This window comes from Lathamus discolor, chromosome 20 (assembly GCF_037157495.1).
Source record: "Lathamus discolor isolate bLatDis1 chromosome 20, bLatDis1.hap1, whole genome shotgun sequence".
NCBI lineage: Eukaryota > Metazoa > Chordata > Aves > Psittaciformes > Psittacidae > Lathamus > Lathamus discolor.
This window is the reverse complement of record NC_088903.1, coordinates 5,641,170-5,669,124: the sequence shown is the minus strand read 5'-3', so window position 1 is coordinate 5,669,124 and position 27,955 is coordinate 5,641,170. Positions and strand designations below refer to the sequence as shown.

The window sequence follows — 27,955 nt, the reverse complement described above, 5'->3', positions numbered from 1 at the left end:
CTGCACCTCTTCCAAGCCCACTCCTCTCCTTGGCTGAGCCTGACGCAGCATCTCCTATGGGCGCTAGAGTGAGAGCAGGGACACGTTCCATCAGACCAGGTTGCTCCAAATGGTGTCCAGCATGGCCTTGAATCAACTCTGGTGTCTGCCCTGGGTTGGAGGTGCGGAGGAGACAGCCCAGGGGGGCTTTTTGTGCAGGATGGGGCCACCAGGTCCTGTTGAGGATGGCAGCCAAGACCATGTGCAGGGGCTCCTTGGATCCTTTGCTCCTGGAGCAAAGGGAAGGGGACATTCACCCTCTAACACACACCAACGCAGTTGGTATTGTAATAATAGACCATTTACAGTTGTTTATTTTAAGAAATGTACAAAGAAAAAGGCTTTATCTCACACAAATCCTGCTCTTGGGCGTTTTTCCCATCACTGACAACACAAATGTACAAGCAGCATCGGTTGTGAGCCACAATCCAGGCTGGAAACCGCTGTGCCATGGATGCTTCCCATGCAAACACCACTTAAAGCAGCTCAGGCTCCTATTCCAGGGAGCATCACCCTATGCAACATGGAAATGGAATAACAACACTATGAGATGAACAGAGCGACCCCGGCTCTGCCACCCAGCCGACAGCACATGGATGCAAAGCAAGCTCAGCACCGCTCCTGGCCAGCCTGAACATGAGGCATTCGAAACGGCTCAGCGCCAAAGCAGCCCGAGCAAAACTCATTCTACAATGATACAAAAAGACAGACCCTTTGGCTTTAAGAAGCAGCCCTTGTTTTAACTGGAAGAGGTTTTGGTTCATGTTGGTTTTGATCTCAAGAGGGTTTCTTTCCCCTTTTGGAGGCAGGAGGAGGTCCAGAGATGAACTGAAGAGCAGCAAAACCCTTTCCCTTGGGGAAAATGCTCCTCTGCTGGGAGGTTGCTGGTGAGGACATGCCTGGCCCCTCTGCACAGAGCCCAGCACGTGCCCCTGGGTCCCCTCTGGAGCCCCAGCCACGTGAAGGATGCTCTGCCCAGGTACTTTGGGATTTAGACCCCGGTGGGAGCATTCAGCGCATGAAGGCCCCTGGCGCTCGGTGGGATTTAAGGGATCCCATTGAAGCAGCTCCTCACCAGGACCATTCAAGCACCTTCTCCAGGCCCTGGGGATGCATCTCGTTAATTAGCACTAACAAAGAGGGCTCCAGTGGGACATTCCCTCCTGCTATGGGGCTTGAAGCAACCCCAGAGGGTTTTGTTACGGGGACTGGGGGTTCTTGGAGAAGGTTTTCCAAGCCCTACCTTTGGCCATGGTTTTCCCACCACAGAACCTGGATGAAGAGGGAAAACAACGAGGAAGCATGACTATAAACACTGTTTAGTGCATTCGCACTGTAGAGACCTGAATGATTTAGGATTTCATTGCATATTCAGAGACCTTTAAAACCTGATAGTTAACCCTGAGAACATACCTGCAGATGCTCTGTTTTGGCTATGCAAACAAATCTTTAAGACATAATTGCACTTTCTCTGTATATAACAAAAGAAATAATCCATCAAGCTTATTCAAATATCCAAAAGAAAGGTGCTACTTTAAGACATTGGAGATTTTTTGTTCACAAAACCTTGTCTTTTCTGTAATTATTCTTAATATTATTTCACTTGGCTCATCTTTCGCCGGCCGCTCGGCTGTTCTTTGGAAGGGTAAAGTCCAAGAAAACCTCCTAATTGTGAAACAACATCAATGAATAATCACGCGAAGTCAAAGGAGAGCCATCCTCGCTTGTTCGTGTCTGACAAACATCGTTACCACGCCGAGATCATTTCCAGACTCAACCATTTCCCTTTCACCAACAAGCGATTTCACGCGTCACTCTCATCAGAAGAACATTGAACTGTTTGCAAGTGCAGTGAGCTGGAAAGCCCAGGAGCAGCATGAGGTCCTGCTCCGAGAGCTAAGGTGGCTTCTTGAAACATCTGAACTCAGCTCAGTATCTAAGATCTAGCGATCTGTACATGGGAGAGCTCTGGAGGAGATACAAATGGAGCCTCTTGAGGCTGGGTGAGGGTGGAAGCCTCTCTCTGTTACACCAGCGACTCTTTCACAACGCGCTCCTTATCCCATGCTTTTGCTTCCTCGGGAGCACCTTGCGTCTCCGAGCCGGGAACGGGCTCCAGACCAAAGGCCGGAGCTGCCTCCGCGTCTGCCCCACTGTTCCCATACATCTCGTGCATTTTGGTGGCGATCAGCCCTTCCTTCTCGGGTGCCTCCTCCGTCAAGGCGTCCTCGTCCTTGCTGTGCCTGTACATGTAGGACGCCTGCTTCACCGAGCGCCTCAGGAGGTACCTCCGGAAAGCCCGCTGGATTTTCGTAGCACAGACTTCCTCGTGCTTCCTCTTCAGAGTGGTGGTGATGGGTTCATAGGAAACCTTCGAGGGGTTTGCGGCCATGAACTTCTCCTCCATGGTGGCCTTCAAGGCATCCATCTCTCCCGAGTCTCCCAGCACTTCCTTAGTTAGGGCAAAGAGGATATCCAGACAGTGGATTTTGTCCCCAGCAACCATGGGTAGGTCCATGGTGACTAGCTTGATCTTGTTCGGCTTGGGAATTCTGAGCGGCTCCTGCAAGGTGTCCACAAAGTCAGACAAGGTGCTGTACGCAATGAACTGGGTGGCATCGGGGTCAAACTTCTCCCAGATTTCATAAAACATTTCAAAATCATCTTCACAGAGGGGTTCACTGCTCTCCTCCGTGGCCACGCTGAAGTTCTCCAGGATGATGGCGATGTACATGTTGACCACGATGAGGAAGGAGATGATGATGTAGCTGCAGAAGAAGAAGATGCCGATGGACGGGTTGCCACAGTCCCCTTTCACTGAACTGCCAGGGTTTTCCAGGTCGGGGTCGCAGTCGGGGGGGCCGCTGTTGAGGATGGGGCTGAGGAGGCCATCCCATCCCGCCGACGTGGTGATCTGGAAGAGGCAGATGATGCTGTTCCCAAAAGTCTCGAAGTTGAAGATGTCATCGATCCCCGCCTCCTTCTTCACATAGGCGAAGTTGGACATCCCAAAGATGGAGTAGATGAACATGACAAGGAAAAGCAGGAGGCCGATGTTAAACAGGGCAGGCAGGGACATCATCAGAGCAAAGAGGAGAGTCCGGATGCCTTTTGCCCCTCGGATCAGCCGGAGGACGCGGCCAATCCTCGCCAGCCGGATGACCCTGAAGAGAGTGGGTGACACGAAATACTTCTCTATGATGTCTGAGAGGACGATACCTGTGAAGGGATGAAGAAGAGGTGAGTTTGCCATGCTCTGCAGCCAGCATCAAGAGGTGAGGCGGAGCTACCTCACTCTGTCTCCCAGAGCTGGGCAGACACAGGCAGATGAGGCTACCCCTGGCGGCACACAGCTCTGCTCCTCTGGTGACAAAGGGAACAGATTAAAAACCAAAGTCAGAGCACAGACCCAAAGGTTAAAAGCTGCTGCTCCATTCCAGCAGGAAACATGGAGTCAAGGGGATCCCAGCACCAAGGAAGAGTGGGGCACCTTCCCAGCCCCTCATCCAGCCTGGTGACATGGGTTGGCCTCACATCTGTCTTGTCCCAGGGGTACTGTTGGCTTGGCCCTGCTCGCAGGGTGGGTGTAGGGAGGTGGCCAGTGCCAGTTGGGTGGCTGAGGATCAGCCAGACCATTTCCACTCGTCATTATCCAGTGGAAGCCTTGAGGAACTGATGGAACCAGGAGGACTCACCTAAGATGGAGAGGATGACAACCACGAAGTCAAAGATGTTCCAACCAATGGTGAAGAAGTAGTGACGCAAGGCGAACATTTTGAGCACACACTCTCCGGTGAAGATGACGATGAAGACCAGGTTTATCTTGTAGAGAACAGACGTTTTGAGTTCGCTTTGATCGTCTGTTTCAACCATCATAGTCACCATGTTAAGACAGATCAGGATCATGATGACTATGTCAAACACTTGCTTGGTAACAAGGGTATATGCCATCCCTTGAAACTTGTTCTGCCGTACAGGCCGCGTGGGTGATGGTGGAGAACCAGAGGTGAGGTGGGCACATGGGACAGACACACACAAAACAAAAGGCACAACAGAAAGAGAAGAAGGAACTGTATTTAAAACAGCATAGGAGACAGCAGGTTTGTGGCCAATACACAGGTTGCAGCTCCAAAAGCTATGGGAGGAGGGTATCCAGCACTCGGCAGGATGAAGCCCATCTGGTGACACCACGGCCAGGAAGTGCAAGCAGAAGGGAAGGTTGCTTTCCAATTATACCCACAGCAAATGCATCAGGGCAAGAATCAACCCACGGAAAAGGCCTCACTTGAGCAGCTGATCAAAACCAAACTCAAGTCACAACTTACATATTGGCTGGAGCAGTGTCCCCTGTAGGAGTGCTGAAAGCTGAGCTTTCCCTGTGTCTAACTCCCCATGGGAGAGGAGCTGGGAGCTGAGCTGGGAGAAAACCCTAATCCCTGCAAAAGGGATCCCCCTTGCCTTTGCCAGCACACCCAGGGCTGAAGAGGAGACCCAAAGGAGGTTGCCTGATGTGAACCTCTTCTGAAGCCCCAGTTCTAAGCAAGGTCCTGTCCAAAGAGTAGCAATGGGGAGCCAGGACTTGGCTCCTTTCCCTGCAAATGGTCTTCCCTGGAGCCCTCTCATTCACTTTGGGAGAGCTGGAATCCAAGTGCTCCCTCCCAGCTCCGCTCCCGGCTGATTAACCCCACGTACCGCTGGCCTGGGGATGGGCTTCTGGGGTTTCTTGGAGCCGAGCTTCTTCATGGCATTGTAGTATTTCTTCTGCTCTTCTGTCATGAAGATGTCTTTGCCTCCAAAGTATAAAGGGAATCAGTGCTGTTAGTCTTGGGAACTCGCCTCTTCCCACCAAGCATCTCTGACCACGCTCCTTCCACCAAGCATCTCCAGCCAAGCTCCACCAGGCACTGCTCGCTGCACTCACTCAGTGGAACCTGCTTCCTCCCTGCCTGCCCTTTTCTGTGCTGCTTCCCCTCGCTCACAGCACCCATGGGTGCTCACCCTGGCATCGTGATCTCCTCCTGCAGAGGGGAGATGCTGCTTCCCAGCTCACTACAAGTGGGGCACCCCATGGCGGGGCTGGTGGGGCTCAGCCCTGCCTTGCGGGCTGGATCCTGCTGCATCTTGGTGGGATTCAGACCTCACTCAGCACAATGAGCTCTGTGTTACCCACCCGCCTCCTGCCTCCCCTCTCCACCAGCCCAGGGTATTAGTCCTGTGCTACTTGCTTGAGAGGAGAAGCTCAGTCACTCCTTGATGCATGGAAAAGTGATGAGAAATGGTCATGGGATAGGAAAAGTGACAGCACAGGCATAGAGTGGTGCTTGCTGTGGCACAGGGAAGAGAGGACGCAGCTCCCCTGGCCTCCTCCCTCTGCATCCGTAAGTGAAGTCCCCCATAAATGCTATGGCCACGACACCAGCCCAGGGTGCTGTTTGTCCAGGTCTCCGTGTTCACTGTGCAGGAATCCACTAATAGAGGCTAATAGAGCCACTAACAGAGGAAGCCACAAGAGCCATGGTCCCCCCACCTCAGGATCCTGCTGGTTCCCTGCATCCTGGCCCAGCACCCAGGAGGCAGCAGTGGCTGCAGGAAATACTTATCTTTTTCTTCTGCTGGTTGAAGTTGTCGATGATGACGCCAATGAAGAGGTTCAGGGTGAAGAAGGCACCAAAGATGATGAAGATGACAAAGTAGATGTACATGTAGAGGTTGATCTCGTACACTGGCTGCTCTTCAATCTGACCAGGAGAGATGGGAAATGTGACTATGAGGCTAACCCTCTCCAAAAGCATGTCCCCAGGCCACCAGTCCAGGGGTCACAGTATCTGAACAGAGCCATGGGGTGGCTGCTCCAACACGTTTGGCAAATGCTGTGCAGGTTGAATGGTCTTAAAGGCCTTTTCCAACCCAAACGATTTGGAGTCCCTGTGAAAGCAGCCATGGGAAGGGCTCGGCACTGGCTGGGGAACAAGGATGTGCAGATCTCCAATCCTACTGCATGGGCTGGGGAATAGGACAGGATGCCCGGGTGCAGCAGTATCAATGAGCAAACCTGAGCTTCTTCCCAAAGTCCGCTTTCCAAAGGATGGAATAAGCCAAGAGGGGAAAGGAAGAGTGGTTTAATTCACCCCAGCCCAGCACGGTGGGGGTGGCACAGCCTGGAGCCGCAGCAAACACGCCTCATCTTGAGGAGCATCACTTAGTCCTGCTCTGCACTGGAGCATCCCAAGGGGCCACACGCGGCTGCCCCTACTTCAAGGGGCCCTCTTGGCAGAAGAGGGCAGATTTTCACCCAGAGCAGCTCTGCCCCAGGTGTGGGGGGAGCCCAGAGCTATTCTGGGAGGGTGCTGGAAGCGGCTCCTCTGCGGAACGCAGGCACCTGCAGCCGGGGCTGCTTCTGATGCTAAAAACAGGCAACGAAACAAATGCGTTGGGGGCTGTGGGGCTGAGCCCCGTGGGCAGGTTTGCTTGGCAGAGGAGGGCAGGAGTCCCCCCTGCTGACAGATCACAGCAGTGTGCACACATAGCGGGGGTGGGATGCTTTCGGGATGGATCACAATAGAAACAGCCCCTGCATGAAACCTCAAAATGCTTCTTTGTCTTGTCCCAACCCTCTGCCACGGGCAGGGACACCTCACACTAAACCAGGCTGCTCCAAGCCCCATCCAGCCTGGCCTTGAACACTGCCAGGGAGACATAGAGAGCATCATCTGGTAGCAGGGTGAAGGATGAGCCCTCCGGCTTGGGGAGGGCAGAGCAGGGATTGTGGACCACAAAGCTGAAGCGGAGAGGGGTTCACTCAGCCCCAGATGTATCCCGGTGGGGTGGGAGCCTGATGTGGGGCCAAGCTGCAGCTGGGAGGCAGGTGGCAATGCCATGGGTGGCACAGGGACAAACTGGCTGCCCTTTCTGAGGCTGTGCAGCAGGGGGGACCGATCCAACGGGATGAGCTATTAGTGCTGGTTGTGACATCCCTGCTCATCTGCTCACCAAACGGGAGTCCACGGCAGCGTACATGATGTCCATCCAGCCCTTGAAGGTTGCCTGTGGGAACAGCAGAGAACAGATTCACTGGGAGGTGTTTGGGGCTGGGGAGGGCGGTGACAGGGCATGGCTGGGGTTTAGTCAGGGGGGGTTAGCTCTGAGCACGCTGCTCAGCTTGCAGTTATGGGTTCTCCCTGGGAATACAGGAAAGGGACCAAGAGCTGGATCTCCGGGTTCCGATCCTGGTGGGGTGGAGAACGACGGGGCATCTTTGACAGGCTTTGGCTGCCGATTTGTTAAACAAAGAGCCTGAACCTCTTGTTTCCTGAACTGGATGGAACAGCAAACCTGAAGAGGAAGCTGCAGTTAAAAGCTGCTCAACTGACTTGGGTTATGCTCCAGTTCTGCAGCCGCCGGTTCCCCTGGATGTGAAGAGGGGATCTCTCAGCCCACTCAACAGCAGAGCCCACACCTTCAGTTGTGTTAACACAGCAGTGAGCAGCTCCCCTCCTGCTTCCCTGGCTCAGCTAGGGGGAGCTGGGGGGTGTCGGTGGCAGCACAGCTGCCTTCACCCCCTGCCCTGCATCCGAGCTTCTCATCTGGGTCTGTTGCAGGTGGGGGAAAGCAGGCATGCATCCCTCCTTGCTCCTGCATCCTGTGCTCTGCAGAGGACTTTTTGCAACCCCAAGGCCGGTACTGTCTGTACTCATCTGTGGTTCCCTGTGACACTTCCCTTCCCCTCCCATCTTCTACCCTGTCCCTTTCCTCCTTGGCACTCAGGTTTTTATAGAATGGTTTGGGTTGGAAGGGACCTTAAAGCCCCTCCAGCTCCAACCCCTGCCATGATCAGGGACCCCTTCCACTGGAGCAGCTTGCTCCAAGCCCCTGTGTCCAACCTGGCCTTGAGCACTGCCAGGGATGGGGCTGCTACAGCAATGCGCATCCTGGAGGGATGCGGCTGCCTTCGTTACATACCACCTGCAGCAGGGAGAGGTATCCCAAGCCCACGTTGTCGAAGTTGACCTTGACGTTGACCCATCTGACCTCGTTGGTGTGGAGGAGGGCCATGCAGTCGCTCTTATTGTTCACGACACTGATGCTGAAGAGCTCACCCGTGGTGGTGTTGACACAGCGGTAGTACTTGCCCGCAAAGAGGTTCACCCCCATAATGCTGAATATCAGCCAGAAGATGAGGCACACCAGCAGGACGTTCATGATGGAGGGAATGGCACCCAGCAAGGCGTTCACCACCACCTGCAAGGGGAGAAAAGAGCTTGGATAGGGAACCAGCCAGGATGGGTGGTGACTGGTACCCTGATGCGGGTGACTGATACCACGCTGCTTGTCTGCATCAGAGCCAGCAGCACACTGGAGGCACCTACCCTCATGCCTTCAAATCTGGACAGGGCACGCAGTGGCCTCAGAGCCCTCAGTGTCCGCAGCGACTTGATGGCTCCCAGCTCGGAGTATCCCAGCCAATTTGCCGTCAGGCTGACAATGGAAACCTGGAAGGAGCAACCCAATGGATGAGCAGCTCCTGCCCTTCCCTCGCTCTCCAGCACTCCCTCAGGCCGGTGGTCATTGTCTAGACTTAGGACTGGCATCGAGCTCTTGGGCCCCTGGGGTGACTGGCACCTGGAGAATGTCCCTGCCTCTTGAGTGTGAGTGGAGCTGACAGGGAAGCAGGAATACTGCATGGAAGCAATGGCCTGCTCTGTCACGGAGCATCTGGGAGACCCTGTGTCCCTTCACATCTCTACTGGGGCTGGTAGAACACCATGGGCTTGGTCTCAGCGTGAGCATAAAACAGAAAGGGTTTGAAAGAGTTTCTGCAGCCAGGGAAAGATGTGGCCCCTCCTTTGGAGAGCCATTGTTTTAAGCAATGGTCTAAGCCCTCGTTCCACAGCCACTCCAATATCCTTTAAAATACAATGTCGGTTCATTTCCAACAGCCCGCTGCAAGTCCCCAGTGCTCCCACAAGCCCTGGCTGACTACAGCTCTACACTTACATCAACAATGAGGAAATCCAGCCAGCACCACGCGTTGGTGAAGTACACCTTGAAGCCATAGGCCACCCACTTGAGCAGCATCTCAATGACGAAGATGTAGGAGAAGACTTTGTCAGCGTACTCCAGGATGGTGCGTATCACCTTCCGTTGCTCGATGTAGATGTCCTCAAAAGCCTGGAAGAGGCATGGAGCTACGTGACAGTCATTCTTCCATTAGACTTGCTATGGTTCAATGCAGCCACATCCTGCCTGTGTTGACCCTGCTTTCCTAGGGCCTGGGGCAGCTTGAAAACTTGAGAGCCTGAACATGGGTGGCATTTACTGATGCATCCGATCAGCTTGGGGTCTAGCTCTTGTTTGGAGCGACATGATCTTTAAGGCCCCTTCCAACCCGAACCATCCCAGGATTCTATGGAATGTCCAGCTGCATCACAAGGACACCGACCTGCACCTTTGGTTGCTTGGTAGCTTTGGAAATGCTCACAGGACGTAAATGTCCACACAGCACGTAAAACAGAAGCAATCAAAAGCACCCGTGGCGTCCAGGTGTTGCACAGATGTTCTAGCTCAGCTTTTAACTCCAGCACTAGCTACAGCCTCAGACACCCCCAGCCATGAGTTATGGTAAAGTGCCTCCTACAGTCAGTTATGGAGGCAGTGAGATGAGGAACCATCCGCATAAAGCTGAATAGATGGTGCACGTGCTTCCCGGTTGACATTAAGAGCAGGAGGGGAGGCTGTAGGTGGTTATATCCCCTTGAGCCCATGGACCACAGCTCGTGATGGATCTGAGGAGGGTTACGCAGGGGTGACTGTGCCGATGCAGGGCAAGAGGAAGATGCTTGGGTCCCCTTCCAGGCTGTACCTTGGGCAGACCTGAGCTGGAGGGGATTTAAATGAAGCATCTGCCCACAGCTGTGTTATTCTGCACAGGAGACAGCGAGGCGATGCCCAGGCCCTGGGCCTGCCCTGTTCCTGGGCTCACAGCCAGCTGGGGAGCTGCTGCAGAGCGAATGGGACAGGGGGAAAGGCGGGACCTACCAGCGCCCCGCTGCTGAGGAGGATCATGAAGACGATGAAGGTCTCGAACCAGTCGTGCTCCACGATGCGGAAGCAGGCTTTCCGGAGGTTCCACCATGTCCTCCCTTTGTCGCTGGTGATGTCCACGTAGAGGCAGGGAAACCTCTTCACGCAGGCTGGGGATGGGACAAGGAGCTGGGGGTTACCTCCTGGCCAGGGCGTTTCCACCATAGAGGCTCTATTCGTAGTGTATTGTCATTTTAAGCCCTCCCAGAGGGAGGCTGGAGCAGGATCCTGCTGTGCTTAGGGGTGGGTTTGCAGGAGGTTATGCTGCAAGAATTGCTTTGGCAATAGCCCCTTCCCCACAGCGTGCCCTGCCCCGCTCCGTTCCTCACCTTCAGTGAAGCACTCCTCGGGCTCGTTGCTCTCCTCAGCCTCTTCTGCCACCTCCTCCTGCTCTGGCTCTGGGGGCTTGTAATCCACGGTGCTGCAGAAGGACGATGCGTTGTCACTGGAGAGAGGGTTCTGCAAAGGGAGCGGAGGGCTCAGGGATGCTACTGGGCTTTGGCTGCCTGCAGCCACCCTCCAGCTCCTCCTGCTGCACCCAGCGACCAGGCAGCTCTGGGGGCACCAGTGATGGGAGCCTCTTGCTTGGGGCTGCTCTGAGTCCCTCTCCAACAGCCCACAGTGGAGCTGTTGGATCATCCAGGGCTGCAACCCTTGGGGGATTGATGGCCCCTGAGCTTGCACAAGCTTTGCTTTGCTTTTCATCCAGGTTCAGAGGAGCAAAGGTGCCCTGACCCCAGCCTGCTGCGAAGACATTCGGAGCACTTGAGGAAAGAGCAGATCCCCAGCCCTGCTGTCCTATCTGGGGGCAGGCAAGGAACCAGGTCTTGGATGGGCATCTCCAGTACAGGATGGCGCTGGCTTGCATGGGGAGGAGGCAATCCTCCCCCAGGGATGCTGGTGCTTTCTGTAGCGCAGAATCCCAGGTTGATTTGGGTTGGACATAACCTTACGCTCCTCCAGTTCCAGTCCCCTGGCACAGGCAGGGACACCTTCCACTGGAGCAGCTTGCCCAAAAGTAGTACCTAAAGGAGCTGCTCCATCCCCCAGCAAGCAGGGAAGCCTCTGAGGCACCACCATTTCCTGTAGCTTCAGGAGGAATCCCTTTGAGAAGACATCGCTGTGGGGAGCCCTTGCAGGCCTGCTGGGGACACCAGGACATGGCCCGGAGGAGCGGGACACAGCAGCAGGAGCCGTCAGCTGCTGGCTCTGCAGGAGCAGTGGGGCTGGGGGGGAGAGGAGGGGCAGGGGGATTAGGAGGCCTCGGCATGGAGCCAGGCAAGTGTGACCCCAGGGAAGGACACATGGAAACCATCTGCCTCCAGGACGAGCCTGGCAAAGGCGCGAGGTAGGGATGAACCAGTGCAACCGCCCCAGAGGTCAGGGGAAAGGTGCCCAAGAGGCTCATGTAACCCAGGAGCTCTGTGTGCTGGGGCTCAGGGCAGGTCCTGCCCCCCTGGACGGGGACAGGGGTCACTGTGGTGGTCCCATTGCATGGTCCCTGAACCCCATCCCTGGGCAAGGTCCATCACATGCCTGGTGCAGCACCTCCAGCCTGACTGGGTGTTTCCACCCAAATCCAGGGTAGAAACAAATCCCTGTCCTTGCCAGCACTGAGCACCGGAATTCGGGTGCTCTGTACCCAGACTCCCCCTGTGACCCCATAATCACAGAATCCCAGACTGTTTAGGTTGGAAAGGACCTTAAAGCTCCTCCAGCTCCAACCCCTGCCCCGGGCAGGGACCCCTTCCACTGGAGCAGCTTGCTCCGAGCCCCTGTGTCCAACCTGGCCTTGAGCACTGCCAGGGATGGGGCAGCCACAGCTTCTCTGGGCACCCTGTGCCAGCGCCTCAGCACCCTCACAGGGAAGAGCTTCTGCCTAAGAGCTCAGCTCAGTCTCCCCTCGGGCAGGCTCAAGCCATTCCCCTTGGCCTGTCCCTACAGGCCCTTGTCCCAAGCCCCTCTCCAGGTTCCTGCAGCCCCTTCAGGCACTGGAGCTGCTCTCAGGTCTCCCCTTCAGGAGCCTTCTCTTCTCCAGGCTGCCCCAGCCCAGCTCTCCCAGCCTGGCTCCAGAGCAGAGCTGCTCCAGCCCTCGCAGCAGCTCCGTGCCCTCCTCTGGCCTCACCCTTGCATCCCGCGGTGCAGCTCAGCCCAGAGCATCCCCGCAGACATCGCCCTGCGCATGGGGATGGGCTCCGAGGCAGCCCCCGCGGGCAGAGCCCTGAGGCCCAGGCCAGGCACTCACAGCCCTGCGGCTCCCGAGCCGCCCCGCGGTGCAGAATGGGGCTCAGCCATCGGGATGCGGCAGCGCTGAAGGAGCGCAGCGGGGGCGCGGCGTTGAGCCGGGCTTTGGCTCCATCTGGAGCTCATCGGCGGCACCCGAGCGCACGGAGCGAGCCGCAGCCTCCCCGCGGCCCGGCTCAGGCCTCCCCCCGGTTAGCGCCCGGTTTCCAGCGCTCATCCACACGCTGAGCACCAGCGCGGCTGCTCGGGCGGGTCTGGAGGAGGGTAAGGGCCGACCCTCAGCCCTGCCGATGGCAGCACCGCAGGGAGCAACCGCAGCACCTCCCCTCACCCATTGCCCCGCTCCAGGCGAGTTTGTCCCTTCCCCGCACAGCTTAGCAGCGGGTTTGCACTGGCTGCCAGCCAGGCGCCCCCTTCCCGCAGCCCCAGCTGAAAAAGCCCAAAGCAACAACGGAAAACAATCGGGATCATTTTATCAGTCCCCTCTTGGTGCACCCGAGTGGAGCCAGGTCCCTGCCGCTGCTTGGAGCCTGCAGGTGGGGACGGCTCCGGGGTTTGGGAGTCCTGGTTCATCTTCCAGCCCTGCTGTGGGCTCCCTACGCACCCACAGCCAGTTGTGGCTGCACCACATCCGCCCCAGCCACATCATCCTGAGCGGGAGCGGGGATGGAGCTTCCCAGAGGCTCCCCTGCTCCCGGGCAGGCACGTTTGCCACTGATAAACACGATAACCCCCGGGCTGGAGATGCTCTGTTACTGATACAAAACCCTTTCATACTGGTGCAGTTGCTCCTCCCTGCCCTGCCCAGGCAGCCTCCCCAGCCGCCCTGGCCTTCCCCAGGGCCGCAGCGAGCAGGGGTTTCCCATCCTCCTTCCCTTGTCCGCTCAGGCCTTCCCAAGTTTCTTCCTTCTCCCCGACACCTCTCTGGAGCACGAGCCCTGACACGAGTCCTCTCTGCACCGCAGCGCGGCAGTGCCCAGCAGCTGTCTCATCAGCTTTGGATCCAAACTCTGTCACTTCATATTCACTTGCGATAAGCTCCTCCATCTGGTTTCATGCCCTCCCTCATAACGCTTTCAGAGGCATTAGCAGTGGATCCAGTGTTGGAGCCATCAGCAGATTTCCTGGCATCAAATTCCTCTTGAACATCTTTAACCCCAAACTGAGCGCTTTGGCCCTCTGGCATTAGCAATAACCCCAAAGCCTGACCCAAAGCAGCCCAAACCCTTGCTTGGACCCCTCCACCTCCACCTTACACTGGAAATGCCAGGCTGAAAAACCCCAAATTTGCCCTGTGCCAAAGAAGCTCAAAGTGACCAAAACCAGGGTCCTTTGGGCAGCACAGCAAGAATGGGTCAGTCCCAGCTTTTGGGTTGAAACCCCTCCACACCTGCCTCTCTTACCTTGGCATCCTCGGTGTCGGACTGGGTGCTGGTCTCCTCATAGAGGTCAGACTCCTCGGAGGCAATGGGGACCTGCACCGTCAGATTGGGGTTGTTAATGAAATTCATGTGGTCCAGTTCATCCATGAAAAAGTGCTCTTTGCCAGTGATGCCATCCAGGTATTCCGACTTGGGCTCCTGGCCAGTGTCCACGTGGTTTAGCACAGAGTTGTCCGTCTTGTTGGGCTCTTGCTCTTCCTCTGGGGCCACCTTCTTCCCCTTCCACAGCCTGCGGAGCAGCGTGATGACAGAGGCCTTGACGAAGTCGATCCCCCTGGTGATCCTGCCAATAGCGATTTGCAGGTTGTTCATCTCCCCGTCGTCGTTGGATGCTGCCAGGCTGTCAGCGCTGAAGGAGCTCAGCAGCAGAGCCAAGAACAGGTTCAGAACCTGGAGGGGACAAACGCAAATACCAGCACTGGCGGCCAGAACCAACATTGTCCCCCCCGGGAGGGTCCAGTCATGGATGTGGTGAAGATCCCTTCACTGAGTGTCTCACAGGACCCTGTCCTCCCATCACCCTGCTCTGGGGACTGCAGAGGTGCCAGCCCCATCTCCTGGAGGACATGGCCATGCTCCTCCTTCACCCCTCCCAGGGCTCTCAGTGTCACCCCCAGCTGCTTGGGTACCAGTCATCGCTTCAGCCCCTCTCAAACCATCTCCCCTGTGGGTCCATGAGCTCTCTGGTAGCTCAGATGCCCCTCAAGCTTCTGAGGGTCTCCAATGCCCTGGAGCCATGCAGGAGCTGAAGCCACAGCAGTAACCTCCTCCCTTTCTCCATGGAGCAGAGTGGTCTCTGGTAAAGTGGTGTTTCACCTCAGAAAAAGTCAGCTCATGGGATGCAAATGCTCTGTAACTAGAACGGTTTGGGGTGGAAGGGACCTTAAAGCTCCTCCAGCCCCAGCCCCTGCCATGGGCAGGGACCCCTTCCACTGGAGCAGCTTGCTCCAAGCCCCTGTGTCCAACCCGGCCTTGAGCACTGCCAGGGCTGGGGCAGCCGCAGCTTCTCTGGGCAAGCCCCGGATCCCTGCTGCTTCCCTGGGATCTCTCCTGCCTCAAGCACGTGCCTGGAGCCGGGGCAGCCTGGCCTGGCACGGGGTGGCCTCGCCGCACGCCAGAACCCTGGAGCAGCAGCGGGAAGAGGAGCGGGACGGGCTCCCCGCGGGGCACGGCACCCGCGGCAGCCCCGGCCCCGCAGTCACTGCCTCAGCTGGGGGCGTTTGTGCCTCCTCGGGCCAGCAGCGCATCTGAGGGAGGAACCAGCCCAAGGTCACTGCTGCTTTCGCACGCTCATAGCTCCTGACATAGCGCGTCTTTAAATACATCCCCGCCATCTCCTCGGGGTAATGAGCGCGTTAAGCACCAATTACAGCTGACAGGGGCTGCTGGCTACGGCCTGTTTGGACAAGGAAGCTGTTCCCTTGTCACCCGACTGACTTCCTCCCTTTTCCCTTAATAACCCCAAAGGAAATACTCGAAGTGTCATTAACAGTAAAGGACTACCCAGCATCACCCCGTTCCCCTGCAGGGGAAGTGGGGAGGAACAAACACCTCCCTGCAGCCGGGACAGGCTCCAGGACTCGGAAATACCTGAGGCACAGCCAGGAGCGCCTGGCAGAGAGGGCAGAGGTGGCTCTGCAGGTGGTTGTGTTGTGTTTCTCCATTTAGCTTTAAATGAGCCCCTTGCAGCAGCGCAGAGCACAGCGGGGGCTGCAGAGCTTGCCCTGAAGGCCAGGGTGCGACTGAGGGGGGCTACACCTCCGGCAGCTGAAAACCCTGCTGCCCCCAGGCCTTCTCCAGGAGAGGCTCCTGGGGGGGCTGCCCGAGCCCAGAGCCTGGCTCCCGAGGAGGAAAGGTTCCCAGAGCCCCTTCTGGGGGGGGCTCCAGGGAGTCCCCGCCGCGATTCCCGGTCTCCAAGCGCCTGCGCTCTCTCTGGAGGCCGCTCCTGTGGGGCGGATGAACGGGCCCCCCTTGGGAGGTTACAGGCTGCTGCCGGGTGATGGGGCGCTCCCCCCCGCGAGGCCGTGCACACACACGAGCCCAGCGCAGAGCTGGGACCCCCCAGGGTGAGGGCTGCAGCCGCTGGATCTCTCCACGCTGCTGTGGGGACCAGTTCAAAGCCCAGATCCCTGGCACGAACCGAGGAAAGCCGAGCAGCATCCGAACCCCGCCTTTCTGCCCCCGAAGCGGGGCGCTCTGAGCTTCCCTCACCCGAGCTATGGGGTGGTCCCCTCGGCTGCTTTCACCCCTCCGGGGGCTGGTGCCAGCCTGGGCAGGAGCAGGCATCCGCTGCGGGGGGGGAGGCGGCAGCAGCTCCCCGGGCAGATAGGGTTTCAAAGCGGATTCCAAAGGGCTTACACAACCTTGGCAAGTAACAGGAGCGATCCGGCAAGCGGCCGCGCTTCCCTCCCCTGCCTTCTCCTTAAGGAGGGAGAGCAGGGCCCGCGCAGGCTGGAAAACAAGCTCCGGAGCTGCCAGCGAGAGCGTGACCAAGTTTAGAAAGGATTTCGTGCTCGCCTGGAACTTGCGGACCTGCAGAGCCTGGGTTAGAGCAGGGACGGCAATGGGAGGGTGCTGGTGAGCAGGGGTTCACCAGGAGGCAGGGAAGGAGCCCCCGTGCTGCATCACCAGGATGGCAGCTGGGCCGTGGTGAGGACAGGGATCTGCAAAAGCTTTCCAGGGGATCTGGTCCCAGAAGCAAAGGGTGAGGTGGGTCTAACGCTGCGCCCACCCCTCATCGCAGGAGAGTGGGGAATGCCAATTACATCTTTACTTCTAATCTACCTTCCACTGTGGGTCCACCCCCGCTCCAAGACTCACCACGAGGTTCCCGATGACCATGACCATCATGAAGACGATGAGGCACATGGTCTGGCCAGCCACCTCCATGCAGTCCCACATGGTCTCGATCCACTCCCCGCAGAGGATGCGGAAGACGATGAGGAAGGAGTGGAAGAAGTCGTGCATGTGCCAGCGGGGCAGCGTGCAGTCCACGGAGATCTTGCACACGCACTCCATGTAGCTCTTCCCAAAGAGCTGCATCCCCACCACGGCGAAGATGAAGACAATGATGGCCAGCACCAGCGTGAGGTTGCCCAGGGCACCCACCGAGTTGCCAATGATCTTGATGAGCATGTTGAGGGTGGGCCAGGACTTGGCGAGCTTGAAAACCCTCAGCTACGAGAAGCAAGGAGACAAGGCATTGGTTTGCCTTGGGGGGTTCATTGCCACAGGACTTCAGCAAGGCTGAGATTAGACCTTCACGTGACAGCTTTATAAAGGCAGGAAGGATTAAATACCCAACTGCTTGCAAAGAGCACAGACTCTGACTTTCCTGAGCATTCAAGCTTGACTTTTGGTGCTGTCATTAACAGGGGACGGGTTGGTGACCACCACAAAGGAGGTTGACCAAACCATTCTCTACCCTGGTGGCAACTGCATCCAAACCCCAGGCAAACCTCACCCGCAGGCACGTACCAAGCGGAAGGAGCGGAGCACGGAGAGCCCTTGCACGTTGGCCAGGCCCAGCTCCACCAGGCTCAGGGTGACGATGATGCTGTCAAAGATGTTCCAGCCCTGCTGGAAATACTCATAGGGGTCCAGGGCAATGAGCTTCAGAACCATCTCTGCCGTGAAGATCCCTGTGAAGACCTGTGGTAAAGAGCATCCGGTCACTTCACTGTGAGCCAGTGCTGAGCCTCAGTGTGGAAAGGTCCCTTCCAACACAAACCAGTCTGGGATTCCATGGTTCTGTCCAGCCCCAGCTGGGAACAAGCTCCCCAGGTACTGCCCAGTATGGCTTGCAAGGCCGGGCTGGGTGCACTGGTGGCCAGACACAAAGGTGCACGTTGGGAGGTGGAAACTAAAAGTAAGGGTTTAATTTGCCGTAACCCCATTTGACCGAGTGCCGAGTCTCAGGGATTCCCAGCACCGGGAATTGGGGCTGTACATCCTGCCCGGAGCCGCTGCTGTCCCGCAGGAGAAGCCAGAGCCACCTCTGCAGTGTGAGCGTGCTTCGAGCAACAGTGATTAATCCCCTTGTATTTCCTGAGTGAAACCAGAGACAAAGCAGCTGTGTGCTCAGCGTCACCCTGCCCGCTGGCACCTGCCTGTGGCACTCCGGTGCCCATGCAGAGAGGTCCCAGCAGGGCAAGGTGGCAGGAGAGGAGATGCTGAGCGCTCCCATCCCTTTACCTGTAACCGAGGAAATGCCTGGCAAGAAGTGAAGTGTTTCTGCAGCCAGTAAATGTTTGAGGAAGTGCAAGCTACAGAAACCTTGGGAACCACCCCCCCCTGGATGCAACATCTTTCACTGACCATAGACTTACCCAGGACAGAAAGGGCTCACAGACTGGTTTGGGTTGGAAGGGACCTTAAAGCACTTCCAACTCCAACCCCTGCCACGGGCAGGGACCCCTTCCACTGGAGCAGCTTGCTCCAAGCCCCTGTGTCCAACCTGGCCTTGAGCACTGCCAGGGATGGAGCATCCCTCCAGGGATGAGGTGCTGTGATTGGACCCTGCAGCACTTCTGCAGCACGGGGGAGGTGTTTCAGGGATGCTTGCATGCTGTTCAGGTGACACCATGGCAGCAGAGGGGATCTGCCCACCGGGCGGATGCTGTGGCTCTGAATGGGGAAGGATGGGATGCCCGTAGCTGCCTACCAGGTTCCCAACGCTCAGCACGTTCTCAAACTCCTCCGTCATGGGGTAATGCTCCATGGCCATGAAGAGTGTGTTGAGCACAATGCAGATGGTGATGCCCAGGTCCACGAAGGGGTCCATCACCACCAGCTTGACAAACTCCTTCAGCTTCCTCCACGGAAGGCAGCAGTTCCACACCAAGAACGTGTGGGCAAATTTATACCACCAGGGCGGGCACTTCTGGTGAGCTTCCTCCAGCTCTGGGGGCAGGAAGGGAAAATGACATCAGTGCAGGCTTATCCTGTCCTCCTCCTGGTGGGGCCAGCGCTAACCCCCCGAAGGAGACCTCTCCTGAGGTCCTGAACCAGCCCCAGACCATCTACGAGTTAAATATGGGGGTAAAAGGAGGAGCCTTCCCATGCCCAGGCACGGTGATGGTGCGGACCTCACCCTCCAAACCTGGATGGAACATCAGCAACCCAGGGAACTGAGGGTCCAGTCCTGCTCTCAGCACTTGGACAGGATTTGAGGTGTCCCTGCCACACTGAGATTGCAAAGACACCCCAGGGAACTGCCATGGGGCGTCCATAGGGTTTGGTTGCCCCTTCTCACAGAGGACAGGGCTGGGAAGCCTCTTACTGCTGAGTCCATGGTACTTTTTGCTGAAGCTGAGACAGCAGCTCTTGGGAGGCCACTTAACAGCTCCCAGCTGGCTCTGGAGACGGCTGTAATCAGCTGCAATCCCATTCATTTCCATCAGATATTGCATTATTGCCTCTAGGAATCATCCCAGAGAGTTGGGGTGAAAAACCTTCCTTGAGCATCACTGCAGTGACCTCATGTGGAAACCCCAGGTCCAGAGCCAGCCCATGCATGGGGCCGGAGATTTGTGCCAGCCTCTACCACTGGTGTGTGCTGAGCCCCCCGAGACCCCCAGGGCACCCAGGCTGGGGCAGGACGTACCTTCCACAGCGTTGGAGAGGACACTGATGGCACTCCCCACCCTCTTCTCGAGGCCTGGCCCATCTTGGTTGCCTACAGAGAGGTGGCTGTGGTCAGGTTTCTCCAGGTCATTGACTGGGTTGAACTGCAAGGAGAGGAGGGCACAGGGGGTGAATGCAGAGGGCTGCAGGGTGTTTAATGCACTTACAGGCAGAGCAGGCAGAAGAAAGGGCATGGTCTGGAGACATGGGAGCTACAGGCTGCAGAAAGGCTTGTAGGACCCAGCCCACAATAAACTGAGGGTTTACTGGGGTGGGCACCCTCAAGGAATGGTAGAGAGAGTCAAACGCTTACATCAACCACCGTGGCAGAGCGCTGCAGCACGACCTTGGGGATCACTTGCCCATTGCAGTCCTTTGCCTTCTCCTGGTCACTGTTGACGTCCGAGTCTCGCTCCTTCTCAGCCACGCTGCTGGGCAGGGAACTGCTGCTGGACCGCCGGTCCTGCAACTGCAGCACCCACATCCCATCACCCCGTGTCTGCAGCCGTCGGGAGCCACATCCCATCACCCCGTGTCTGCAGCCGTCGGGAGCCACATCCCATCACCCCATGTCTGCAGCCACATGGAAGAACTTCTGCCCTGTTTGCTGTAGCTGCTTTGCCCTCACTCAGCCTTATTCTGTCTTCTCTATTCCTCCAGGTGACAATAAAGAAGCACCATTCCTTCATAAGCCTGTGGGCAACTGACTGGTTAAATAGCCTGGGGAACCAGCCACAGCACCAGCTTTATGCCCAGCCCTGGATTCCCCATCCCTAGGGCAGGGCTTTGCTTAGACCCATCCTGCAAACAGCAGCAGCCAGGTAAGAGCAAGTCACTTCCTCAGAGGGTGTTGTGGCTCGGCACTGATAAGGAATGAGATAGAGGTTCTAGAGTAAAACATTGCTCTGTGTCTCTCTCTACATCAAGGAAGCTGGTCTTTTGCCCAAACTAACAGCTGGGTTTGCAGGGATGTTCCCTGGGGATGCTGCTGCCATAGACCAAAAGGAGGATTAGAGATGGAAAGTGGCTGGGCTGCAGTATCAGACATCACAGCAGCTTTTCCCCACGGTTCTATGGGCACGCTGTGCTGAGAAGAGACTCCCAAGGACTGGAAAAGGGTTAAGGTAACATCTGAGGCCACAGTGGAGCAAATGTCTCTTGTCTAGACTGTGCTTTTACCAAGACAGGTTGGACCAGACGATCCTTGAGGTCCCTTCTAACCCCGTATTTATAGAATCATGGGATAGTTTGGATTGGAAGAGACCTTTAAGGATCACCTGGTCCTCTCCCACCATGTGTGGTTTGCTAATGCATTGAGCTTTGCTGCTCACCCTCTCTTCCCTGAGCACTTCTTTCATACCCTGATCATAATCTCTGCCAGGTTTCCTGCTCCTGGCGTGCTGTAGGAATACAGATTATCAGTTCTGGTGCCTTTTCTCGCCTCTCTTCCTTTCAAGCAACACCCCACCTCTGTGCTGCATCTCTGCTGCCTCCCAGCGCTCCCTGTGCTGGATCTGGGATGTGGAAATCCATCTTTTCAGCCTTTCTTTCTTCCCCCCCCCAGGATAGTATCTCAACTTTTGCTGTGAGCCCCCAAGCAGTAACTCAATTATTATCTTATTATGGCCCAAATTTGGCTTGTTCTTGGATTTTACATAGAGGCACCACCACGCTTGTCACTGCCTCCCCTTTTCTTCCCCTGTTTCTAAGGCCCCCCATTTCGGCCCCACCCTTTGCACCAACCATCTTCTCTTGCTCCTCTTGCTGCTTCTTCAGCTGCTCCATGAGCTGCTGGAATTCCTCCTCCTTCTGCTGCTCCTCCAGCAGCGTGGCATCGTTCTGCTCTGCGTAAGCCATGGCCACCACCGCGAGGATGAGGTTGATGAGGTAGAAGGAGCCAAGGAATATAACCACCACGAAGAAGATCATGTACGTTTTCCCTGCTGCACGCAGCGTCTGTGGAAAGAGGAGGCTCCCAATGGAAGCTCTTGCACCAGGGCACCCTCCTGGCTGTGGTTCTGTGCTATCTGGTAACTCAAGGGCTGCAAGAATATACAGAGATGGGACTAATCTTTCATCAGAGATTTGCTTTGCTGTGGCAGGAGCTGATGTCTCTCAGCCCCCAGTTTCACCCTTGGGCCACGAGTGGCCTTTCTCTGACTGTGGATCTGGGCACAGCCATTCCCAGAGGACACACGGAGCCTTTTGACATAGGTTTGCTTCTGTGTAAACTGTCTCTGGACCCAGGGAGAGCTGGGGCTTCATGGGATCTGCATCTTCTCCCTAGAGAATGACTCAGCGCAGGGGACAAGTGGCTCTTCCCCCTTACCTCAAGCCAGAGGTGTGCTATAAACAAGAGGTACTCTTAGAAAGCCCTGACTTGGATGATGCAGCTGACAGCACACCCAGGATTTACTGTGGGAAATACACGGCACTGCTCAGGTTGGGCAACTGCATGGGGCTGTGCCCATCTCTGCTGGTCCTGGTTAGACCCATAAACCGCAGGACAAGGTCCCACAGGTTTCCAATCAAGTGACTTTCTACCTGTCCGGGACCAGGGGCTGCACCAAAACAAGAGGAACCTGTGCAGAGGGATAAGGATTTGGTGCCTACCAGCTGGAAGAGGTTCTCCCAGAAGTCCTGCGTCATGAGGCGGAAAAGGGCCAGGAAAGCCCAGCTGAAGGTGTCGTAGCTGGTGTAGCCGTAGTTCGGGTTCCTCCCCGCCTTCATGCACTGGTACCCTTCAGGGCACTTCCTACCAAAGGAGCCGCAGGGGCAGCTGGATTGAGACCCTGGTGCTGCCCCTCCTGCTCCTGCAGCCAAAGTCTCCACCCCTGGAGGTGCTGGGATGCTTCAGAAGACCTTTCCCTCACATCGATACAGCTGGGATGCCTGGACTGATACCAGCTTCCCCAAAGCCGGTACATTCAGCACGGCTGGACCCACACCCTCAGGCTGATACAGTCGGGATGCCTGGACCAATACCCCCTTCCCCGCCCCAGCTGATATAGTTGGGATTCCTGGACCATTCACCCATAGACCCACATTGCCACCCTCAATCATGTCCATCCCAAGCATCAGCGGTCCCACAAGCTGCCCTGGTGTCCTTGTCCCCTCCTGGGGAGCCAAAGGGTCACCAGCATGAGCTGCACTCACCCAGCATCGCTGCTGTTCCCGCAGAGCAGGGCGTCCAGCGCTCCCTCCAGGAAGTAGAAATTGGCTTTGGGTTGGGGAAAGAGCAAGCCATCAAATCAAAGCACAGACATGGATTCAGAATCTTGGCAGCTCCTCACTGGCAGGGCAATTCCCAGAATCCCAGCGCTGGCCACTGGGTTATCCCCTCTCTGCCGACTTCGCTGCTTGCATTGAGCGGTTTGGCACCAGCTCAGAGAGCTCACTCCTGGCATTGTTTCACCCACCCAACCAAATGGCTCCCAAGCCAACAAAATGCTCCAGGAACAGGCAGGCTGGCCAGGGCCAGGTCGCGCTGGAAGGTGTGTTAACATGTAGTCAAAGGGCTGGTCTGTTTTGCTGGGAAACATGGAAAATTGCAGGACATTCCTAGGGAGCAGCGAGGATTGCAGGGGTCCCAGGAGAGCCTGGAGGCACCACTGCTGTGCCATGGCTATCACCTTCCTCCTGCTGCTCCCATCCCAACCAGCTCCTGGTGGGGAACCCCCCTGCTCGCAGCCCAGGGGTCCTTAAAGCTCCTCCTTAGAGCTCGGGGCCCTGAGCCACAGGAGCTGCCACATGGTGCCACCGCAGGTCTCCTCCCCCCGGGACCCATGGAGGAGCTCCTGGAGCCTCCCACAGGATCCCACTCCAGGCATCGCCCAGCACTGCCCTTCCTGGAGCATCCTCAAAGCACCCCTGGCTCCGGCTGGCTTCTTGCCACCTGGCTTTTATCCACCCTACGTGGGCTCATTGAGGAGCGAAGCTCCAGGCAGGATGGTTTTGTCCTGGCCCCAGGAGCTGTCAGTGTGACGGCACGGCCGCAGGGTGCTGGTGCTGATGGCACTGCACTCATTAGAGCCCAAATATCAGATCTGCACCTCTACAAAGAGGCCTTCCTGTAATTAATGCCAGAGCTACTTGCACAGGTGGACATCTTTCCCTCTGGTTTTCAACCCAAAGTCCCATCTGCTCCTGGAAGGTTTGGTATCCCTGTTGCGATCAGCCAGGGGAGGCTGTGCCCTCACTGCCAAGTGCAAGAGATGGAGACACTGTTTTGTCCAGGCCTTCTCATGGTGAAGTCTCTCTGGAGGACTCCACCTTGCCCATGTGGACTGCATTTTCCCTGACAAAGAGGCTTTCATCCCATCTGTCCACCCTGTGATTGCACACAACCCATTTTACCCACCAGTCACGGCAATCCATCCTGGTCTGAGATGGGGGAAGAGCAAAGAAACCAGGAGGAGCAAACCAGGCTGATGGGTCAATGGAGAAGGGGATGCACAAGCGTTTACCTTCATCATTGATATAGGCCTCAAAATCAAAGGTGCTGTTGCTGGTGAGGTTGCCGGTGAAGTTGCCGGTGAAGTTGCCGGTGAAGTTGCCGGTGAAGTTGCCGGCCATGTCAGCGGTGAAGCTGCCATAGAGCGTTGCGTTGGCCACGGTGTCGTTGTCCAGCCCCAGGTCCCCCAGCAGGGTGGCGTTGAGGGGCGGCCACCGCACGCACTTCTGCCGCAGGTTGCCCATGAAGAGCTGGAGGCCGATGAGGGCGAACACGCTCAGGCAGAAGACGGTGAGGATCATCACGTCCGAGAGCTTCTTCACCGACTGGATCAGAGCCCCCACGATGGTCTTCAGCCCTGCGGGGAGGTGGCACCACTGAGCTCATGCTCATCTGCACTAAGACCCATTCAATATCTCAGCCCTGGCACTGGCGCCGTCAGCAGGAGGGACAAAACTGAGTTTATGGTGCAAGGACCAAGCAAAGCCTATGGGTTAATCGAGCCCGTAAGCGCAACATGAGAACAAGCCCACTTAAGGCATCTCCAAGGAGCTCTTAAAACAACACATCTGGCTCATCAGGAGCTTTCTTTGGCCAAAAGAAGTGAGAGCAGCTCATTTGAAGATGTGGGATCAGCAGGACCTGAGCCAAAAGCCATGTGGAAAATAAGGATTACCTTATTTCCTGTTTTCTCTTAGAGCTGTCAAAAGAACAGGGAATTGATGTGAACTGTGGGGAAAACCTGAGCTCAGGGAAAGGGAAGACGCACAGGAGGCCCCTTCTTTAAGTCCCACCTGGTATCACAGTGATGGTTTTCAAGGCACGGAGGACACGGAAGGTTCTGAGAGCAGAGATGTTCCCCAGGTCCACGAACTCGGTAATGTAGCTGCAGGACACGAGAGGAGAGGGCTTCAAGGGCTCTGCAGACAGGCACCTACACCCCTGTTTGTCAGCCCTGCTCCTGCCCCCATCCCACCACACTCACGCCATGGAGATGACCATGAAGTCCAGCCAGTTCCACGGGTCGCGCAGGAATGTGAAGTCGTTGATGCAGAAGCCCCTTGACAGTATCTTGATGAGGGACTCAAAGGTGTATATCCCGGTGAAGGTGTATCTGGAATGGGAACGGTGACCATGGGGAAGCTCACCCAGGTCCAGGGGCCAGCTCAGGATGAGGTTTTGTCTATCCCTGACAGCAGGACCATGGTGGGAAGCTGAGCTTGGGGATCAAGGGGCTGCTGGGTTCTTGGGGTGCTCCACCTTGCAGCGCAAGTTGGGATATCCTGAGGTACCAATCGCTTTGGTGGCTTCTGCAGCACCTCTGATCCCTGCTGATCTCCCACCACCACCACGCTCTCTGCAGAACCCTGCTGAGACCCGACTGCGCAGAACCACAGAGGAACACGCTGCATTTCCCCTTCTCCCAGGGCCGGCTGTCCATGCTCCTTGGATCTGCTCGGCCTCTCCAGACTGTCACTGCTGACTTGCCCTGACCCAGCCTGCTCTGCAGTGGTCTCCTGTCACAGGGAACCCACCAGATCTGGGAAGCTCTGAAACATTCCCACTCTTTGCAATGCCTTTGCAGAGCATGGACATCCCTTCTGAGATCAAGGGGGCCACCAGCATCTCCCAGTGACCCGTCTCCTCCTCTGAAGGGTGCCTGCATCCCAACACTGCTCTCTCAGCCTTGTCCTGTCCCTGCTGAGCATGGCCAAGCCGGGACGCTCCATGGTGGAGGGAGGAGGCAGGGACTTACTCCACGTTCTTGGACCACGCTGGGGGGTTGCTCAGCGTCATAAACACGCAGTTGGTTAAGATGGTGATCATGATGAACATGCTGAATAATTTACAGCCTGGTCAAGGAGAAACGCTGTGGCTGTGCCCTGGATTCCGCCTTTCACACCGTTATGGAGGCAAGCTCTTGTCCTGGCTCCCACCTTGGTCCATGTCTCCCAGCTCAGCCCTGTGCTCACACTTTCCTCCTGCTCACATGCATGGACCTGGCCCTTGCCCTCCCTTTCTGCTCCCCTCCCCATCTCCAAGGTGCTGGCTCTGCCTCCCTTCTTGTCCCGTGCTCCTTCCTCTCCATCACCCCAGGACAGAGCTCTCCCCACTTCTCTGATCCTCTGCCACAAACACCCCGTCTTTTACCTCCCCCCTCCTGGCCACCAGCCCCTGCTGTCACCACAGCTCTGGGGGAATCACCTCCCACCCATCCTAGTGTCCCGCTGGCTCCCACCATCCATTCCTGCCTTTCCATCTCTGATTGTCTCACCCCCAAAGCCCCAGCACTGACCAAATTGCTTCCTTCCTGCCCTGTACCCCAGTGTCCTGGATCCTCTGCCTTCCCTGTCCCACAGCATCCCCAATTCACCTGCTTCCTGGATGGGACAGGACCTTCTGACCTGTAAACATTTTCCTTCTTTTCCAAGTTTTGCCAGACCTCAGAGACCTCAAACCTCTTCCTGGGAAGCTCCAGCACTGGAATTTCTTCCCTGTTCCAACCAAACTGATGCCTTCCCTTTCTGACTGAGCTCTTGGTGCCACCCAAAGCTGTCAAACACCCACTCCTCAAGAAGGGTCCTGGCCATGGTGGGGGCCAGCCCAGGAGATTTGCTCCGCACACCATCGGGAAGCACCTCTCCCTGCCCTCTCCCACAGTTGTTTGCACTCAGAGCATCAGGGTTTGACCTGGCAATGGAGCAGCACCACAGAGGGCAAGGATATGAATGGATGAGCACTTTGATGGCTCCTCTGCGGATGGGGTGGAAGGGCCCCAGCAGGTAGAGGGCAGGGGTTGCCGAGAAGCGGTAGATGCACTTCCCTTTGTTGAGGACTATGAATGTCTGTGGGGAAGAGACAGGAGGGAGATGGGTTAGCTCTTTTGTACACCCCAAAACACCCATAGATCAAGTGCTGCCATTAGAGGTGAGACCGCTATGCATGCTTGGGATCTCCAAAGGCCGAGAAATGGATGTTCTGCTTTACAGAAGCAACCACAGCAGCCTGGGGCTATAGAACACCAGGATGGGATCAGATGAGACCCTGGGGCATGGTTGACTTAAGAGGTGCATGCTTTGGCCTTTTTCTTGGACATACATTTAAAGCCTACAAGGACACTGGAGAGGGTCTCTTCATCAGGGACTGTAGCGATAAGAAAAGGGGTGATGGGTTCACACTGAAACAGGGGAAGTTCAAGTTCGATCTAAGGCAGAAGCTCTTCCCTGTGAGGGAGCTGAGGCGCTGGCACAGGGTGCCCAGAGAAGCAGTGGCTGCCCCATCCCTGGCAGTGTTCAAGGTCAGGTTGGACACAGGGATCCCTGCCTGTGGCAGGGGTTGGAACTAGAGGATCTTAAGGTCGTTTCCAACCCAAACCGTTCTATGGTTCTATGAAAGCCAGGTCCGCCCATGGGCTAAGCTCTGCCCCTCACCTTCTTGTCCTTGTAAAACGGGTCCAGGTCCTCCAGCGGGGTCCCGATGAGCTCCAGTGGGGGGTCACCATAGATGAGGGGCAGGTTCTTCCCGGCTTCCAGGTCGCTCCTGGGTTTGATCTCTTCCTCCTCAGGCAGCTCCACGTGCTGCCTCTTTATCCGGAGCGCCTCGGCCTCAGCGATGCGCTGCTCGATGGCAGCCAGCGAGGCGGGCGTGAAGGGGCGCAGGTTCTCGATGCCCGGGATGTGCAGGCCGGCCATGCTCTCATTCTGCAACCAGGACGCCGGTGCCCAGCCTGCGGGGAGCAGGGAGAAGACAATGCTGGTGTGGGATGTGGCTGCTCAGCCCCTGAGCGAGAGGACGGAAGGGTCTAGGCAGCGTTTGCAAATGGGTTTTGAACTTCCAAGGATGATTATTATGCATGGATCACCTGAAGATGGAGCACCACATGTGCTCCTCATCCAAGACCCCAATTCAGCCTCCAAGCAAAAAGCACCACAGAATCCCAGAGTGGTTTGTGTTGGAAGGGACCTTAAAGCTCGTCCAGTTCCAACCGCCTGCTGTGGGCAGGGACACCTTCCACTAGAGCAGTGCCTGATGAGGAGTCCCTCCCCAGCCCCCTTCAGACACTGGAAGCTGC

The 27,955-nt window shown here is 56.7% G+C and overlaps 1 protein-coding gene across 2 annotated transcripts; it reads right to left on the bottom strand.

Moving 5' to 3' along the window:
• Nucleotides 1-322: 322 nt before the first annotated feature.
• On the bottom strand, nucleotides 323-27,590 carry SCN4A (sodium voltage-gated channel alpha subunit 4). Of its 2 annotated transcripts, XM_065699119.1 has the most exons (25): nucleotides 27,315-27,590; nucleotides 26,611-26,729; nucleotides 25,640-25,729; nucleotides 24,869-24,997; nucleotides 24,678-24,769; nucleotides 23,897-24,241; nucleotides 22,587-22,650; nucleotides 22,044-22,185; nucleotides 21,174-21,386; nucleotides 19,744-19,899; nucleotides 19,411-19,534; nucleotides 18,469-18,707; nucleotides 17,283-17,456; nucleotides 16,626-16,982; nucleotides 13,767-14,195; nucleotides 10,449-10,578; nucleotides 10,075-10,229; nucleotides 9,034-9,207; nucleotides 8,406-8,528; nucleotides 7,999-8,277; nucleotides 7,030-7,083; nucleotides 5,640-5,777; nucleotides 4,732-4,836; nucleotides 3,735-4,005; nucleotides 323-3,258 (listed from the first exon to the last, which is right to left on the bottom strand). In XM_065699119.1, exons 1-25 carry the CDS (start codon nucleotides 27,573-27,575, stop codon nucleotides 2,066-2,068), a joined length of 5,556 nt encoding a protein of 1,851 aa, XP_065555191.1. In that variant the 5' UTR covers nucleotides 27,576-27,590; the 3' UTR covers nucleotides 323-2,065. The 2 variants fall into 2 exon arrangements, with proteins under 2 accessions (XP_065555191.1, XP_065555192.1); XM_065699120.1 differs by lacking the exons at nucleotides 8,406-8,528; nucleotides 19,411-19,534; nucleotides 19,744-19,899; ... (7 more) ...; nucleotides 26,611-26,729; nucleotides 27,315-27,590 and having other exon boundaries at nucleotides 18,469-18,603.
• Nucleotides 27,591-27,955: the final 365 nt, after the last annotated feature.

Excerpts from the sequence above, each read along its gene's own strand:
- SCN4A (XM_065699119.1), bottom strand. The coding sequence starts at position 27,575 with ATGGCCGGCCTGCACATCCCGGGCATCGAGAACCTGCGCCCCTTCACG. Across the intron at positions 24,242-24,677 it reads AACCATCACTGTGATACCAG|GGCTGAAGACCATCGTGGGG; the intron begins GTGGGACTTAAA and ends ACCTCCCCGCAG. Across the intron at positions 18,708-19,410 it reads CCTCTCCAACGCTGTGGAAG|AGCTGGAGGAAGCTCACCAG; the intron begins GTACGTCCTGCC and ends TCCTGCCCCCAG.